This window comes from Peromyscus eremicus, chromosome 2 (assembly GCF_949786415.1).
Source record: "Peromyscus eremicus chromosome 2, PerEre_H2_v1, whole genome shotgun sequence".
Lineage (NCBI taxonomy): Eukaryota > Metazoa > Chordata > Mammalia > Rodentia > Cricetidae > Peromyscus > Peromyscus eremicus.
In genome coordinates, this window is record NC_081417.1 from 157,632,071 (window position 1) to 157,650,137 (window position 18,067).

At 45.1% G+C, this 18,067-nt stretch overlaps 1 protein-coding gene across 1 annotated transcript in view; it reads right to left on the minus strand.

The window, feature by feature from the left end:
• Ube4b (ubiquitination factor E4B) overlaps nucleotides 1–18,067 on the minus strand; it is a 122,151-nt gene that overhangs the window by 56,995 nt on the left and 47,089 nt on the right. Inside the window, exons 3-8 of the mRNA XM_059255398.1 lie at nucleotides 12,347–12,482; nucleotides 10,482–10,569; nucleotides 8,844–8,988; nucleotides 6,561–6,789; nucleotides 5,537–6,130; nucleotides 4,684–4,845 (exon numbers count right to left, since the gene is read on the minus strand). Coding sequence (XP_059111381.1) covers nucleotides 4,684–4,845; nucleotides 5,537–6,130; nucleotides 6,561–6,789; nucleotides 8,844–8,988; nucleotides 10,482–10,569; nucleotides 12,347–12,482 — 1,354 coding nt within the window. The remainder of the gene's footprint in view (nucleotides 1–4,683; nucleotides 4,846–5,536; nucleotides 6,131–6,560; nucleotides 6,790–8,843; nucleotides 8,989–10,481; nucleotides 10,570–12,346; nucleotides 12,483–18,067) is intronic.

The window sequence follows — 18,067 nt, forward strand, 5'->3', positions numbered from 1 at the left end:
ACTGTCTCTTCTCTGAGAGAAGCAGATCTTTCCATAGAAGGAATTTTCCTCCCCTCACTCCTTTTTGTCTTTGCTTCATTTTAAAATTACATTTATCTATTTAATGTATACACGTATGTGTGTATGAGTGCGTGTGTGTATGGGTGTGTGTGTACATGAAACACAGCACCAGGGGAAAAGTCAGAAGAAATCATCACAAGTCAGTTTTCTCCTTTCTTCCTTCCACTATGTGGGTGGGTCCTGGGATCAAACTCAAGTTGCCCAGCTGGTCGATTGCCTGAGTAAGATCTCCGCGACCACAAGTCTCTAAGTCGAGACTCTGCATATGAGCCTGGCTTACTCCACTTGATACAGTGATCTGCACGTGTTAAAGCACTTCCACAGATGAACTCTGCTGACTCTCAACACCAGTGTCTTCTGCTACTTTTCTTTCTTTCTCTGAGCTTTCAGAGTTCAGTGAAGAAGTCCTTCCTTCCTGTAGAGGATGGTTTTCTCTGAAGGCATTTTGTTTCTTAACTGTGTAACACTCACCAAGGATTGTTTCCAGGTTTCTTTCTTTTCATGTAATTTACTTGGATTTTTGAGACAAGGTTTCTCTGTGTAGCTCTGGCTGGCCTGGACCTCCCTCTGTAGACAAGGCTGGCCTCAAACTCAAGAGATCCACCTGCCTCTGCCTCCCGAGTGCTGGGGTTAAAAAAGGTGTGTACCACCAAGCTCAGCTTCCAGGTTTCATTTTCAACATGACCATTACTGTTATGTACAAAAATGACTCATTTTCCTTCATCCTGCCATCTCGCTGGCAGTGTTATTAGCCCTCATAGTTTTCCAGTGGGTGTTTTAACATAGGATCATGAAGATGGGGAAATAGTTCAGGGGTTAAAGGCATTTGCTACTCTTGCAGAGGACCCAGATTTCGTTCCCAGCACCCACAATGGCTGCTCACAACCATCTGTAGTTCCAGGACATCCAATACCCTCTTCTGGCCTCCAAGAGCACCTACGTGTTTGTGGTGCACATACATCCACTCAGGCAAATGCATATAAAATAATAAATAAATACATATAGTTCTAAAAAGCTACAGAATCGGGCTGGAGAAATGGCTCAAGGATTAAGAACACTTGCTGCTATTCCAGAGGACCTGAATTTGATTCCCAGCACCCTTATGTCAGTTAACAACTGTTGGGAACACAACTCAAAAGACCTTGCACCCACAGATCTCCAGAGAAACCAGGAACATTAAGCATATAGGATTATCTTTACAATAGGAAAGATGAAAACCTGTTCTTCCCTCCAGAAAGCTGAGAATCGGAAGTGATTAAGAGCCTGGTGATCTGTGTCATCTGTTGAGCCAGGCCATGTCAAGCTCTTACATCCAGGACTGGAGGCAGCTAGTAATCTAAGTGACCCTTACAGCCAGAACCTCTCACCCCCAAAGCTCCCACAACCAGGACCAGAAGTGACTAATAGCCCAAATCACCTCTCTTCTATTTGTATGACCGAGACCAGGCCAGATCCTTAGGCCCTTATGTTGTGGGATATCGGTACACTGTGTGAACATATACTGCTGTGATTGGTTTAATAAAGAGCTGAACAGCCAATAGCTAGGCAGGAGGGATAGGTGGGACAGGCAGAGAAAGGAAGTAGGAGTTAATTGAGATGTAGAGGAGACACCAAAGAGACATGGAGGGAGTCAGACATACAGAATGAAAGAAAAAGCCATATGGTAAGACATAGATTAATAACAGCAGGTTAATTTAAGTTATAAGAGCTAGTGGGACAAGCCTAAACTAAGGTCGAGGTTTCAAAATTGATAATAACTTCCCTTGTCATTTCTTTGTGAGCTGGCAGCCCAAAGGAAAGTCCGACTACATATGGCATCAAAAACGAAAGCTTGCCAGGTGGTGGTGGCGCATGCCTTTAATCCCAGCACTCGGGAGGCAGAGGCAGGTGGATCTCTGTGAGTTCGAGGCCAGCCTGGGCTACCAAGTGAGTTCCAGGAAAGGCGCAAAGCTCCACAGAGAAACCCTGTCTCGAAAAACCAAAAAAAAAAAAAAAAAAGGAAGCTTGAATATCCACATAGGACCTGGGAAAGTGGTCTCTCGAAGTAGGCTCAGCATACAGAGGCACAGATCTTTTAAGAGGTCCTGCTGTGCGGCAGAGCACTTGAGCAGCCTGCATGACAGGTAAAAATGCCTGCCACATCATGGACACAGTGTGTGTGTGTGTGTGTGAGGGACAGAGCCAGCCACCAGAGCCATGTTTAAGTTTTATCTCACAGTCAGAGAATGCTGAGGCATGAAGTAAAGCAATCCAGACCAAGAAAACCTTTCAGCAGATACAGGGGAAAAAAAAAATGGGTATAGACAGTCATACAAAGAAAATAGTTTAAAAATAATAAAAGTCTTTAAAGAGATTAAAGTAATATAAAAAGAAGCCATGCAAAGAAGGAAAATACTCAGGGTGTCTGGATCCTGTGTGGTGCTCTGCTGACTTTAAATTTTTAAATGCTAATGTACAAAAAATAATAGCCGCTAAGAGACACTGGATTATGGAAACTGCTAAATTATAAGAGATCATTAGCAATGAGCCTAAGCTATAGGCCGAGCTTTCATAATTAATATTAAGTCTCTATGTCATTTTTGTGAGCTGGCAGCCTTAAGAAACTCCTCAAACTGCTGTCTATAACTCCAGACCCAGAGGATCCAAGGGTACCAGGCATCAATAATGGTACATACAGCAGACAGGTGCAGACAAACCAACCCTACACATTAAATAAATAAAACAAATATACCTTAAAAAAAAAAAAAAAGCTAGGTCAGGCGGCGGTGGTGCATGCCTTTAATCCCAGCACTTAGGAGGCAGAGCCAGGAGGATCTCTGTGAGTTCAAGGCCAGCCTGGTCTACAGAGCGAGATCCAGGACAGGCACCAAAAGTATACAAAGAAACCCTGTCTACATAAAGTTATCCTACAGATAACTCAAAGCAGAACAGATGAAGTCCATTCACAATGAACAGTAAGTCATTCCTATGGATGTCTGCTGTGTAAACTGAAGTCACATGGGACTTTATAGGCACAAGAAAGACTCTCCACTTAACAAATTTAGCAAGTTCTTTTGCTATCTCTTGCTGCTCTGACTAACATGTATTCTCAAGTTCACTATCTGTTTAGTGTTATATGCTCTGGGACCATCTTCATTCACTTTATCTGGAATCTACTAGTAATCTACAATTAGATTACCTAATAGACAATCTGTAATCTACTAGTAATCTTCAATTAGATACCTAATAGACAATCCAGATCATCTCATACTGATAAGGATATAATCTAGTAATTGGTCCTAAAAACGTCTGTACCTTCTACACAAGAACAGAAGGCACACAAAGACTCCCAGCAGTGAGGTAACTAATAAAGAACCAGAGCAGCAGAAACTGGAACAGCAAAGGGACAGAAGAGTGCAGTCTGGAGGTGCACAACATGAGCTCTGCTTCTGGCTTCTGGATCTACGTCCCAGCTACGAGAGAGAGCAGGCACAATGCTGGGCAACTGACATCACACCACCAGGACCTCAGCTATTAAGCACAGAGGCTGGATCTCAGGTGAGGTCAGATGCCAGGAATCTAGGAAGAGGCATTAGCAAAGGCAGCATGTGACTTGTTAAGGAATTACACAAAGCACTGCTCCCACAGAAAACTTAAACAGATGAGGCCCTTTTACCCTGTGTGGACAGCCATCCCTATAACGTCTGCTGGGTGAACTGCAGTCACACTGGACTTGATAAGCATGAGAAAGGCACTGCTCCCCTTTGGGAATACTCACTTGGGAAATGATAATAGAATATTCAACCTAATACAAACATCAACCTTTTGGAATCAATATTCAACCGTGTGTTGACATTCGTCTCTCTCTTCATGAGCTGTCAAACTTAATCAAGTGTTCCTAGCTCCTACTGCAGTCTCTATTTATAGCCTGAGGTTATTTGTGAACAGTGCTGGGCATAAATATGACTGGGTCCGGAGGGAACTTCAGTGGGAGAGCAAAACTGTTAAGGCAATGAGTCAGAGACGCAGAAACAAAGGGTCATTATATTTTTGTGCTCAAATCATCTAGAAACACGCAGTTTGTAACTCGGTTTTCAGGGGGAACATTCAGTGGCATCCTGAAACAAATGGGACACTGCTTCACTGATACAAGGAGATGCTCAAGGAGCCTCAAGGGCAGATGTAAGAGAGAATCGCAGTTACACTGGAAAGCATGACCACACACATTCACTCAGACTGCCCAGACAGAGTTTGATGTGGAAGGGATGGACACACACACCCAAACTGCAGTGCTGTTTCTAAACACCTGCAATCAATGCAACCAAACTCATGGTGGCTAAAGCGAGGGCCTCATTTCCTAAAGGTGGGTGAACTTAAGGCTGAGTGGCAGTTCATCTTTTCTCAGGTTTTGACAACTGGGTCAGATAAGTTTTCTTATCTGAATGGGCAACAACTGAGAACTGTCCTGTGTGTCATTTCATTCCAGTGTAAGGGCCTCACACTTCAGTGCACACTGGCTGGCCTTCCTCACTTAACACTACCCTGTTTTGATTCAAAGCAGAGCCCTAAGCAGGGCTTACGAAAGTTAGTTCCTGAGCACCTATAGCACATGCAGTTACGGATATGACTCCATTCTTCTGATACCTGGACCCAAACTGGACACAAGAAAAATCATCACCACCACCACCACCACCTTCATCATCATCATCATATTCATCATCATCATCATCTTCTTCTTCATCTTCTTCATCACTACTGTCCCCAGAAAGTGCGAGGAAGAGGAAGGAGAAAGGATTGTCGTACATACTACCACAACAAAAGCAAAAAAGGTCATCAGGGAAGAAAGGAAATAAGACGGGAGAAAGACGCTGCTGCATTGCCGTCATTTCAAACAAGTCTTTCACTTAAGTTTCACTGACATGCAGGAACAATGCCCTGATTTACAGAAATATGCAAGTACATTTGAGAGAGGGGGCCACCGGACTCATGGGATGCTGCTGCTGCTGCTGCTGCTGCTGTTTCTGAGAGACTGGAGTTACATGCAATCAGACGTCAAGGCATCAAGGCATGACTCACAGAAAGAGCAAACACTGGCCCAGACCAAAAAGTCATCCTGTGAGCCCCAATTCTCAAATACAACACTGACCACAGTCTCTGAGGTTCATGTATAATGAGGGACCCATGAGCCAGGCCACAAAAAAAGAAAAAAAAAAAAAATGCAATTCTTTGGTTGCTGTGCAGATGAGAGGGTGATGATAAGGAAGGAAGAAAGGAGCACACAACACTGCAACCTTCACTTTCTCGTGGATCACAGCCTGGCAGGATCATGGAGGCAGGGCACATGCCCACCAGAGAGCTAGCGAGCGACACAGGTTAATAACCCAATGACTCCCAGAATTCAACTGAGGTCAGTGTCACACAGCAGTTCTTTCCAAACCGTGTTAATTTTCTTTCCCTGCACTGCAAACACACACGCAGCTCTCCTGCAAATAAATACCTAGGAGAGATCCGCAGGGAGGAGGGACGTCGGCTGGCAGCACTGGGCGAGGCGGGTGGGAAGGCGGGGCCCCTGCTGCGGGGCCTCTGTCTGGAGGAGCTGGCAGGCACTGCTCGGGGACTATTCGGGCGGGCAAGGAAGCCTGGGGAGTTGGCCAGAATGGAGGATCGTGGGGTGGGGCAAGGTGAAGACCCCCATGGGTGTGTGACAGTGTAGGGGCGATACCTCGGGGATGAGGGCTGGCTTCCAGCCGCAGTTCCGGAAGCTGTGCTGTGAGGGCTGAGGGATGTGGAAGGCACAGCCACCTGGGGGGCTGCGCTGTGAGGGCTGAGGGATGTGGAAGGCACAGGCCCCTGGGGGGCTGCGCGGTGAGGGCTGAGGGACGTGGAAGGCACAGGCCCCTGGGGGGCTGCGCGGTGAGGGCTGAGGGACGTGGAAGGCACAGGCCCCTGGGGGGCTGCGCTGTGAGGGCTGAGGGACGTGGAAGGCACAGGCCCCTGGGGGGCTGCGCGGGAAGGTGAGGCAAAGGAGGGACTCGGTACTGGCACAAAGCTCCAGAGACTGGCGGAAGGAGCAGGGCTAGTTTCATAGAGGCTAAATTAGTTGAAAAGGGAGGAAAGAAGAGAAAAATCAAAGAAAAACTTGAGATGACTAAAAATGGATAATGTCAGCTTTTAAAGGATAATACAATCATATTATAAACTTAAAAGTTTAAGTAGATAAGCATTTAAAAAATGACCAGACTCTAATTGCTACGTTCATGTGGAGGTGCCAATGACCCTTTTCAAAGAATAATGTAGCACACACAGTCATGTGTGTCTAAAATTTAACCTACCAACAACCTAACGACAGAAGGCTAAGAAATTTAATCAAGACGGCCACAGCCCCCCTCTCCCCTACTCTCCCCTCATAGCAAAGACACCATAACATCAATGATGCAGATCAACACTGTGGAGTGGAACTCCTCAGCATTCTTCACAGCTGTTTCACTACCAGTGAGATGTGCAAAGAGAATCACACTGACCTAGACAACGAGCTGGCACTGAAGGAGCCCAAGCTGCAGAACATGGGGCTTGTTCCTGAATTGGAGCCAGTGTTCAGCATGAGATTTCTGTCAGGTGACCGAGCTGCCGTGGCAATAGGCTGGGATGTGGCTGTCAGACTGGCAAATGGATTTTCATCTCGTGTCTGAGTGGACATCATCAATACTTCCATTAAAATCTGGCCAATCAGATCCTTAAAATCAGAGAACACTGTTGGGAAGGCAGAGTAAAAAGCAGGTTATTCATGGGTCTTCATTTACATGGTCTTCTAATAAGTCAAACAGAACCAGAGTAAGTCTGTGTGGTATCCTGGACTGGATTCTCAACAGTGAAAGGATATTAGCTGAAAACCCAAAAAATGTCCAGTGTTCTTCCCAGGAATCTTTTTCTTGTAAAATTAGTTTACATTTGTGTCTGTGTGTGTATATGTGCACATATTGCCCATGTAGGGGTCAGAGGGACAACTTTCAGGAGACCTTTCCATTCACTATGTGAGTTCTGGTGATAGCACTCAGGCCATCAGGCCTATGGGCAAGCGTCTCTACCCACTGAGCCATCTCACTGGTTCAGTCCATAGTCATTTCCAAGCCTGGGCAAACACACCACAACTGTGGAAGAGATAACATTAGAGGAGACTGGGTGAGACTCATGCAGAAGCTCCTTGTACTTTCCTCATTTTTTCTTGTAAATATAAAACTATCCCAAAATTAACTTTATTTAAACCAAGTTAGAGTGCAGTCAGGGAGATGGCGCTGATCATGATCTAGTGTAAGAAGGGACCAGTCCCTCCTAGAGCTAGCTGCCCGTGCCACATGATGACAAACACAGCAAGGCCAGCGTTGCTCGGCCAGCACACACTTCCCGGAACGTCCAAGCTCCAAAGGCTCTACGGAGGGCGCCACACTGAGGCCCCATCTGGTTTCTGAGGCAGATTCCAGTCTGGCTTCTCTCTTGTTCTTTGCAGCTCCTGGTTGATTTCTTACTGATCTTTAGATTCATTTTAGGTATCAATAACCAAAGCCCTGATGATTCATGTCAGTTTCAGCTAGTTAGATCATTAAAGATTACCGTTGATGTGTACAAGGGAGTTATGAGAACCCTAGAGCTCAGAGCGAGAGCACTGCGTGGCAAGTCTTTAAAACCTACAGCTGCTCAGCTCTTCAGAGTTACTAAGACACTGCAATATCAGAAACCTACCCACCTTCCAGGAACAAGAACTTCCACTCCCCCGCAGAAGACGGGCTGGATGGGAAGGGAACAGTAACCACACTAACAGGGATTGCCTCATTGAAAATGTATCTATTTAGCACTCCTTTATACAACAGACCTTCCTAAAGACCGGGCATAGACATCAATGAGTAAAAAGGCAAACGATCCCACAGTCCAGACAGCTGGATTCCAGTGGTGTATAAAAACAAAACCCTACAGCGCATGCCTACCTCTCCTCTACTGCAAATGATTACATAGAGAGCCACAGTACCAATAACATGGTGTCCTGCAAAATATTTTAAGTATAGTTCAACACAGCTAACTTCTTAAAATAGAATCCTAGGAAGACAACACAATGTAATTATATTCCATTTTGCTAAGTAATTTAATAAAAAGATTTTGCTTGACTGTCCACACATTGTTTGGTAAGCACTGAGAGCCTAAAATGACACTGACCTAGAATAAGCACTCTTCTCAACTGCAGCTGAGGTCAGCATGCTACAGAGGCAACTAGGTGGTTGTCTAAGTCCTGGGGCCCACTGAGCATGCTTGACTTTACAGGGACTGATGCCCTCCAAACAGTCTCCACCATAAAGGAAAAGCTTCGCCTCTGAGATAGTGAAAACCATTCATTTCTTTATATAGTTTCCTTCTGTAGAAATCACATATTGAGGCTGGAGAGATGGCTCAGCAGTTAGTTAGCCGCTTAAGCAGAGGACCCAACTTCCATTCCCCGTGCCCACACTAGATGCCTCACAACTCCAGGGGATGGACATGATGCTCTCTTCTGGCCTTCAGAGGCACTTGAGCATACATACAGGCACAACACACACAAGCACATGAACATATACATAAATAAAAACAAATTGTAAAATATTAAAAAGAGTCATTTAGCAGTAAGACCTGTGGGAAAGGAAGACAGTAAGCACACGGCTGTGTCCCCACCAGAAGCAGCCCCCTAACAACAAGTGAGTCCCCCATCAGGGGACAGAGGCCCAGAGCCTCACCTCCTGCATGCAGCTGCTCTGAGAAAACAGCCCTGACCAAGAACCCACCTTCTTTCGGGTTCTGCTTAAACTGCGCACACAGAGAGGGAAGGAAGATGACGTCTCTGTCCCGGTCCTTCCAAGAGACGCGGAAGATCTTACAGACCAGCTGTAAGGCCTGCTCTTCAGACACCTCGGGACCTGAAGACGGCTCCTAGTGGGAAGAGCGGAGAGTTACTCGACAATAGGAGACACGAGTGAAGACATTTTATTCCAGTTTAATTCACTGATTCACAGGGACACTGTGAAATGCATAAACCACTCAGGCGGGCAGCTGGCCTGAGCTGGGAAGCAGAGGTGGATGGAGCACCTTGAACACAAGCCAGCCTTGTCTACACAAAGCAGGTTTCAAGTCATCCAGAGTCACCCATGAGATTTGGTGGGTTGGGGGAGTAAGTTACAAAATCAAGGTCTCAGTAAAACGATATCATCGTTCATGGGAGAGCATGTAAGAGCAAAGGCATTGTCAGGAATCACCAGGCAAAATGAGGTGGAAGATTGCCTACATCATCTACTCGCTGTGCGAGCGCTAAAGAACCAGGGCAATGTTCCCAGTATATAACCACTTTCCTTCAAGGATCTTTACAAACGTTAACATTTCTCACTAGATTTCATGACAGAAGTACTGTCACACACAAGAAACAAGAATTGGGGCTGGAGAAATGGCTCGGAGGTTAAGAGCACTAGCTGTTCTTCAGAGGTGCTGAGTTCAGTTCCCGGCAACCACATGATGGCTCACAGCCATCTATAATGAGATCTGGTGCCCTCTTCTGGCAGGCAGGGGTGCATGCAGATAAACACTGTACACGTAATAAATAAATCTTTAAAAATAATAATAATAATTAAAAAAAAAAAAGAAACAAGAATTACAGGCATAGAGACCGCACCACAAGAAGGCTATGGTCTAACCTCTAACAACAAACACAATGTCACCAAAGTAGTTCTATGAACTTCCTGAACAGAACATGGTGTACTAACCTATACTATGCATGCCACCCAAACCCACATGACACCTACACCCAAACTCAGGCAACAGAACAGGGTCCAAAGCTCAGCTGAGGACAGAAAGGCCTCACCATATTTGTACTTGCTGGAAAATTTACATGTCCTTGTTTTAATTACTTCAGAATATAGCCAAAGCTATAATGATCTACTGTCTTAGTAAAGACCCACAAAAATTAAATTTCACCATGAAAAACATGCCAGTCATGGTGGCACATGTCTTCAATCCCCACAATGAACAAACAGCCAGAAAGATCTGTGAACAGCCCAGGCCAGCCAGAGTTATACAGCAAGATTCTGTCTCAAAAAAGCCCAAACCAAACTAACACACAAAACAAAAACGCATGGACCCAAGCCAAGTAGAATGTTGAGATTTTATTGTATAAAAGGGCTGAGTTTCACTGTCACTAAGAAGAAAGACCTAAGCTAGCTAGGAGGGAGGTACTTTTAAGTCCAGCACTCGGAGGTGGAGACAGGCATGTTGACAGTTCCATGTTAGCCTGGACTATGTACTGAGAACTGAGGCTAATCATTCTTCAAAAGGAAAACCCTACCCAGACAGACAGACAGACGCCCTGACCGGGGACACCTAGCAGACCTGCAGATACCAGAAGGGGAGCAAAGTGAGGCTTCCTCCTTACTAACCTTGTCACTCAGGCTCCTCTTCTCTCTCCGGTCGTTCTCATCCACCTCCATGTTTTCAATTCCCGAATCCACATCCACCTGGGACATGCTTTAAGTCAAAACACAAACAAGGCTTTCATCTTTTCTAAAACTCCCAGCGTCAAAGCTGTGACAAACTTTAAAATATCAATCAACATTTGTCAGGAAAGCAAAACAACATTGGTCCCCCTTCTCCTCCTGCAAATCTAAGAGCTGCTCGTGAATGGGCACGGAAGCATCCTGCCCGTCTTCCGTGTTGGAATCACTTTTCCCGAGGTATCATTCCCTTGGGCTCACTTTCAAAAACGAAGATATCAGCAGAACGGATGGATTTTCGGGACATGCTATTTTTACACAATGCATGCTGCAAGCCGAGCTTGTCTACAACGTTACGTTACTGTCCAGCACCAGGTACTGAAACACTCATTGCTTTGACACTGACAAGAACTGTTGTGCCATCTGTCTCACTTTCACAAATGTGTGACATTTGGGGTACTCCTTTCTGTCCCACAGCCAGCCACTCTGTCTCACCAACTAAAACATCTCAATAGGTCTTACTTTGGTGCCATCATGCCTTGCTCTAATTCTAGATACATAAAACTTTCCACTGATTTCTCCTTGACGGGTATTTAAATTTTCAAATGTTTAAGGGTATTTTATTCATTTCTATGCTAAATTTGTGGCTTAATATACAAGTTAAAACACATGGCCCTTATGTGTCTGACTCTCATAACTTTCTGCCTGGTGAGTATGTTAAGTCCTATATTTTTCAATTAGATCAAGTTCACTGCCTGCGTTGCTTAATGCATGTTTACTCATATTCTTTCTCTCCTTGATCTATTTCTGGCTAAAAGAGACCTGTTTGAAGCCCTTTAGGAAGGTTTTCTATATGGCAAGTGCTTCTCAGCACTCTGTCAGCGTTAGCTTTACGGTATGCTGATGTCATATCACTGAGTGTGTGTCATACTTGGAACTGCCATAGCTACTGGGTCAACTCATCATCACAGAACGCTTCTTCCTTGTAGTCACTGAATTGGGTTACAAGATATACAATAGTCCACGGTTTGCTTTACCTCGTTTCAGTCAGTACTGAAACCAAAAGTTTCTGTTTAAACTGCATGCTGTTGAGTAGCATGGCAAAATCCTCTACCTCACTCCACTCTGCCCTGGCCGGGAAGTCCTCCCTTTGTCCGGCTTATCCACACAGTATATGCTACCCACTCATGGGTCATTTGGTAGCTTGGCTACCAAACTTATGGTCACGATGCAGCCATACCTGTCTTATTTTACTCAGCAGTGGCCCCAAGGTCCATTAAGGAAGCACCAGGGCATAAGATACGGAAAGAAAGCTCAACTCTGGTGCCACATGGCAGGGCTACAGACACAGAATCTGAGGGTACTTGTTCTAATAACACCCTTCCTGGCTTACCTGCTGTGGCTGTTCTGTGTCTCACTACTGTTTCACACACTGGTATTACCATTTACACACTGAGATTTATTCACATATACCATACGCGTATTATGAGGTAATTTTGTTTAACCACCCATACCTTACATCTCATAAAAGACATCTGGAAACTGAACGCAAGTTCTGTGGAAAGGTGGCACCTGCTTGTAGCTGCTGAACCATCTCTCCAACTCATAAAAGACACTTGACACAGACAACTACATAAAGAACATTTCATTCAGAACAGAAAAACCTTTCAATTTAAGAATAAAATGTGGATTCAGTTTGATAAGGACATGGGTCTCTGGGTTGTCATTTCAGACTCCTAGACTAAAGATTAAAGTGTGTAGACTTCCCTTCACCTAAGTACAGCAGTGCTAACAGGTGGCACCAAGTTTACCTTTTCTCACAGGAGACACCATCGATGTCCATGCTCTGGGAACGGGAGAGGGACTGAGACTGCGTCTCCAGGCTGTTGGACGGTGAGCTGCTGAGAGAGCTGACTCCCTCACTGCTCTGGCTCCGGTGGGCAACTCCTGCACAGCAAAGACAGACACAGGCATGTGTCACGATGCAAGCCCAGGAGCAAAGGCCCCAGTAACACACATGCCTTCATGATGCTTGGCAATGCAGATTCCTGTCAGACGACCCCAGGAGGGTCACCACGAGATCGTGATTTATCCCCGCGCATCACATAAGGTCAGTAATGGCACTACACTTGATGCTTGTAATGACTCTCAGCAGTTCTAACTGTGGCCCTGAACACAAACTGACAGTATAGTTATTGTTTTTTACTTTGTTTTAATACATTTTATGAATGAGTGAGTGAGAGGGCGGGGGAGAGTGAGAGAGAGAGAGAGAGAGAGAGAGAGGGAGAGGGAGGGAGAGAGAGAGAGAGAGAGAGACAGAGGACAATTGGCATGAGGCAGTTCTCTGCCTTCTACCACGTGAGTCCCAGGGACTGACGCAGCTGTCTCTACCCAGTTAGCCATCTCACTGATCCAGCAGTACAGAAAAGATCTTGAAATGCACTGGAAATAAGATACATTAACGGACCAACAGACATGCAAAAAAGCCAATAACAAGTGTCAATGTACTTATTCCTCAACACAGCCAGAAACTCATACCAGTTGTTAAAACTAGTGAAGGATTCACAAAAGAAATGAGAAACCATTCACTATTCCTAACAAGACTCAAATGAAATATGCAAGGCATCTAACATCATCAGAGTTCTGAAATAAGACAAACTCATTCAAGAGATATGGACCAAATTTTAAGAAAATATGGAGCAAAGTAAGCTCTCAATAAACACTTACTGAGTTTAAAGGAATAGTAGATCATGTAGGATTATTTTATTAACAAAAGGCAAATTTTAAATTAAAGCTAATTATCATGAAAGTTAATTACACAATTTACATTATATTTTTTTTAAACTTTGTGGACTAGGAAGTTGTCCCTGCTGGTAACTTGCTTGCTGTACAAGCAGAAGACCTGAGTTCTGATCACTAGCCCTCACGTGACAACCACATGTAATGCCAGCCAAAGGCAGAAGGCAGGAGGATGCCTGTGGCCAGTCTAGCCAAAACGGCCAACTCTAAGTCAGGAAAGATACACTGTCTCTAAACTCTAAGTCAGGAAAGATACACTGTCTCTAAAAATGAGACGGACAAGTACACCTTTAATCCCAGCACTCAGGAGGCAGAAGCAGAAGGATCTCTGTGAGTTCCAGGCCAGCCTGGTCTACAAAGTGAGTTCCAGGATAGCCATGGCTACAAAGAGAAAACCTGTCTCAGGAAAGGAGGTAGACAGAGACTTAGAAGACACTCAGCATTCACTCTGGCCTTGACGGGGTGCATACATGCACACTATACACATACAAAAACTTTATTGAGAGCAGTGTACCTATAACAGACTATCCATCATAGGAATGAAGCAGCAGAACCTTCAAAAAGTACAGCATGTCTGTAATACGTCTGTGTTAGTATCTCTGTAAGACATCACTGAACTCGCTTTGTCCTATGCTTCAACCATCTTCACACCCCAGTTCTCCCCACAATCCATCACATTCCCACCACTTCCCATCTCTAAACATCACAGTGACCTACTTGTTTTGTAAATTTACAAAGCTTGCTAGCAACTTCAGCTTTACTCAGAATATAAAATATCATGACTAAAACACATGAAACAACAGCCCACATGTCACTCTCTCCTGAAACCATACTGTGTTGTTACCACCTTCTTCCACTTCCTGCTAGAGAAATCAGTCTCAGAGATTAAGATTTTTTTTTTAACTCCACCTGCCGTCTTCGAAGGCCAGATACTAAAAGGTTAAAGCATCTAGGCATAACTTCATCACAGACATTACCCTTTCTCTATCAACTTAAAAGACAAATCTTCTAAAGGAAAGAGTGCATGAAGCAAAGACAGGGGAAAGCCATGTTTGCTCACCACACATGAATTACAAGCATGCAAGGCGGCTCTTTGCAGGCTCTGTGGTTGGTGGGAGCATGTGGAGGGCACTTCCCTACTCTACGGGGAAGCCAACAGTGAAGGAACTAAGATGAGATTTACCGAGGCCTTCCTCCCGCGTCTCCACAGTTCCTCAGTGATGTTCCCTCAGACACAACCACACCAAATGCCCATCATTTATGACTTGTTACTGCTGAACTTGTTCTACTCATTCCTTCAGTCTGTCTGTCTGTCTGTGGGTCTGCCTGCCTGTCTCTTGACCTCTGTCTTGCACACACAGAGGCTTGCTAAGAAAATTCTAATATTCAGAAGCATCCCAGGACCAGTGAGAAGGCTCAGAGGGAAAAGGTCGTTGCTGCCAAGCCTGACCTAACAACCTAAGTTCGGTTTTCAGAACCGACACGGCGGAAGGAGAGAATGACTCCCACCCCCAAAAACAAATAAATAAAATAGCTGTTTTCTAATCTTCACACATGCCATGGCACATACACACACATGCCATACACATACACTCAGGCACACACATACACAAATAAATAAATCAATGAATAAATGCAAGGAACTGACAAAACCTTTAAAAACAAACAGCAAAAAAGTAATTTAGACTTGGGAGGCAGAGGTAGGCAAACCTCTGAGTTCCAGGCCAGCCTGGTCTACAGAGCGGGTTCTAGGACAGCCAAGGCTACACAGTGAAACCCTGTCTTGAAAAATCTTAAAAAGTGTGTGTGTGTGTGGGGGGGGGAGATTTAGAAGACAGGAGAGAGGCTGGAGTGGTTAACAGCACTTTCAGAAGTTTGATTCTTGCATCCACATGGCAGCTCACAACCATCTGCAACTCAGTTCCAAGGGATATGATGCCCTCTTCTGGTCTCCACAGGCATCAGACATCCATGAGGTACATGGACATGAACACAAATAAAACCCACACACATAAAATGATGAGAGTATTTTTATAGAAGAAGACAGGGACGTGGGCTGATCTTAAAGATCTCATCCAAGCCTGGACTGTTTGTTTGTTTGTTTGTTTGTTTGTTTTCGAGACAGGGTTTCTCTACATAAGTCTCTCCTGGAACTCACTCTGTAGACCAGGCTGGCCTCGAACTCACAGAGATCCACCTGCCTCTGCCTCCTGAGTCCTAGGATTAAAGGTGTGCACCACCACTGCCTGGCCGGATTCATCCTCTTTTATAGAAAAAAATCAAGATCTCTGAAACCATGACGGTGGTGCCTGCTGTAATTCTAGCACTTGGGGCAGAGGCAAGAGTGTCTGGAGTTTGAGACCAGACTCTTCATAACAAGACCCTTAAAAATCTACAGAGAAAAGGTTGGAAATGATGCTCACGTGTGATCTCATGGATGGGAAGGTGAGGCTCAGGGACAGTCAGGAGGCTCTCTGGAAGCTGGCTAGCCGCTTGACAGAGTTTTACGTCAATGAAAGCCCCTCTCAAAACAAAAGGAAGAAGGTTCCTAAGGAATGACATCTGAGGCTATCCTTTTAGCACCACACACATGCACCAGCACACACATGTGCATGCATGCACAGCCACTCACGTACGAACACATCCATGGGCTTTGAGAGAGTTTTTCTAGCTTTATGGATGTGGCATCGAGCAGGTGACTTTCATGAATTCTGTAATTTGTCATTTAAGTTAGTGCCTCAGTTTATTATAACGATGAGAATAAAGGAGAAAAACCTCTAGCCCCTCTAGTCTTATTCAAGTTACAAATGTCATCTTCTGGCACTTGTGAGTGTGTATACTTGTACAAGTGCATGCACAAGTAAAGATTTTCCCAACTCTGGTGTTCAGTTTTGTTCCGCTGCCTTCACAGTAGCTGCGAGCAGGGTAAAGGAGGAGGGACAGCGGTGTTGTACACAGCTGGTGCCGGATCAGGCTGGGGGCTGTCACGGCAGAGAAGGCAGGATTGTGGAGACAACTGGCACAGATACGCCTGTCACTAACAAGACACTGACACCTGCTCTGGCGTCACAAGGGGTTAATGTGGCCCCAGGAACAAATGCACACGCTAAAAAGAAAGGTTTCCACCAAGAGGAGGAGCTCCAGAGTTGGGGGTCCCCTGCAGCCCTTGGGGCTTTGGCCTGGGTCTTGGCCTCTAGCCAGATTTGTCTTTGTTTGTTATTTCATTTTCTCAGACAGATCTCACTATGTAGGCTCCACTGGCCACAAACTTGAGATCCTCCTGCCTCCGCCTCCCTAGCCCTGGGTTTACAGGCATAAAACCATGCCCAGCTGTTTGTTTTTATTTATTTGTTTGTTTGTTTTGACTGTTTCTATCTTATCTTAGCAGATGGAACCCAGGGCTCTTCCACTAGTTGCATGCCCAGCTTCTAGATCACACACAAGACTTCCCCTCTCCTAAGCCTAAACCAAGTAGAAGAGGAAAAAGGATTTTAATATAAGCAACTGGTAACAGAACAAGGATCACAACTCTGCTGCCGCTTCTGGGACCATTCTTAGGCAAAGGCAATGCACTGCAAAAGAACAGCTCCCACTTAGTTGAAATTCTCAAACTGCACAACTAACGTTGTCAGTGCCCTTCATAGAGGACTCAAAAAGAGAAGGCAACAGGACAGACTTCTCTGGCCCCTGCATCAGGCACCCTGTGCACTACAGCCCTAGGACTCCGACTCTCACCTCTCCTCTAAGATCAGTAGGGCCTGTCCACAGCCTTGCTCCCTGACTATCACCAGAACAGACACATTCTCTCCTGCTCTCCCCTCAGAACTTTACTCCAAAACCCTATCTCTCAGTAAACTATAAGCACTAAGCATAGAACTGCCCCTGAGGTGTGACATGACTTAAATAAGTATTAAGTGGGGACTGATGACTTTACAGCACTTGGCACATCACTACTAGCAACCTAGAGGCACTAAAACAGAAGATGAACGTGAGAGTCCAGGGGAGTGAGAATAACACCTGTAACGAATATACAAGGGCTGTCCCATGGCCAGAAGTTAATAATGCTCTTTTCTTTTATTTTTTTAAGGCAGTTTTGTGACTGGGCATGGGGTTGTATGCCTTTAATTCCAGCATTGGGAAGGCAGAGGCAGAAGGATATCTGTGATTTTGAGGCCATCCTGGTCTAAAGGGGTCCAGGCCAGCCAGGGCTACACACTGAGATCCTGTCTTTTTTTGTTTGTTTGTTTTTCGAGACAGGGTTTCTCTGTGTAACTTTGTAGACCAGACCAGGCTAGCCTCGAACTCACAGAGATCTACCTGCTTCTGCCTCCCAAGTGCTGGGATTAAAGGTGTGCACCAAAACAAACAAACAAACAAACAAACAAAAAAACCAAGGCAGCTAGGCAGGCATGTGGTGTTTGGGGTTTTTTTTGTTTCTGTTTTTTGTTTTGTTTTGTTTTTGGGTGTGTGTGTGTGTGTGTGTGTGTGTGTGTGTGTGTGTGTGTGTGGCTAGAAATTAAACCCAGGGCCTTGTACATGTTAGGCAAGTGTGTGTGTGTGTGTGTGTGTGTGTGTGTGTGTGTGTGTGTGTGGCTAGAAATTAAACCCAGGGCCTTGTACATGTCAGGCAAGTGTTCTTTCACTCAGCTATATCCCTACCCCAGGGCAGACTTAAAAACATATACAGTCCTAATTAGACTTTGTCTCCAAACACAAGGTGGACAGATGGCACT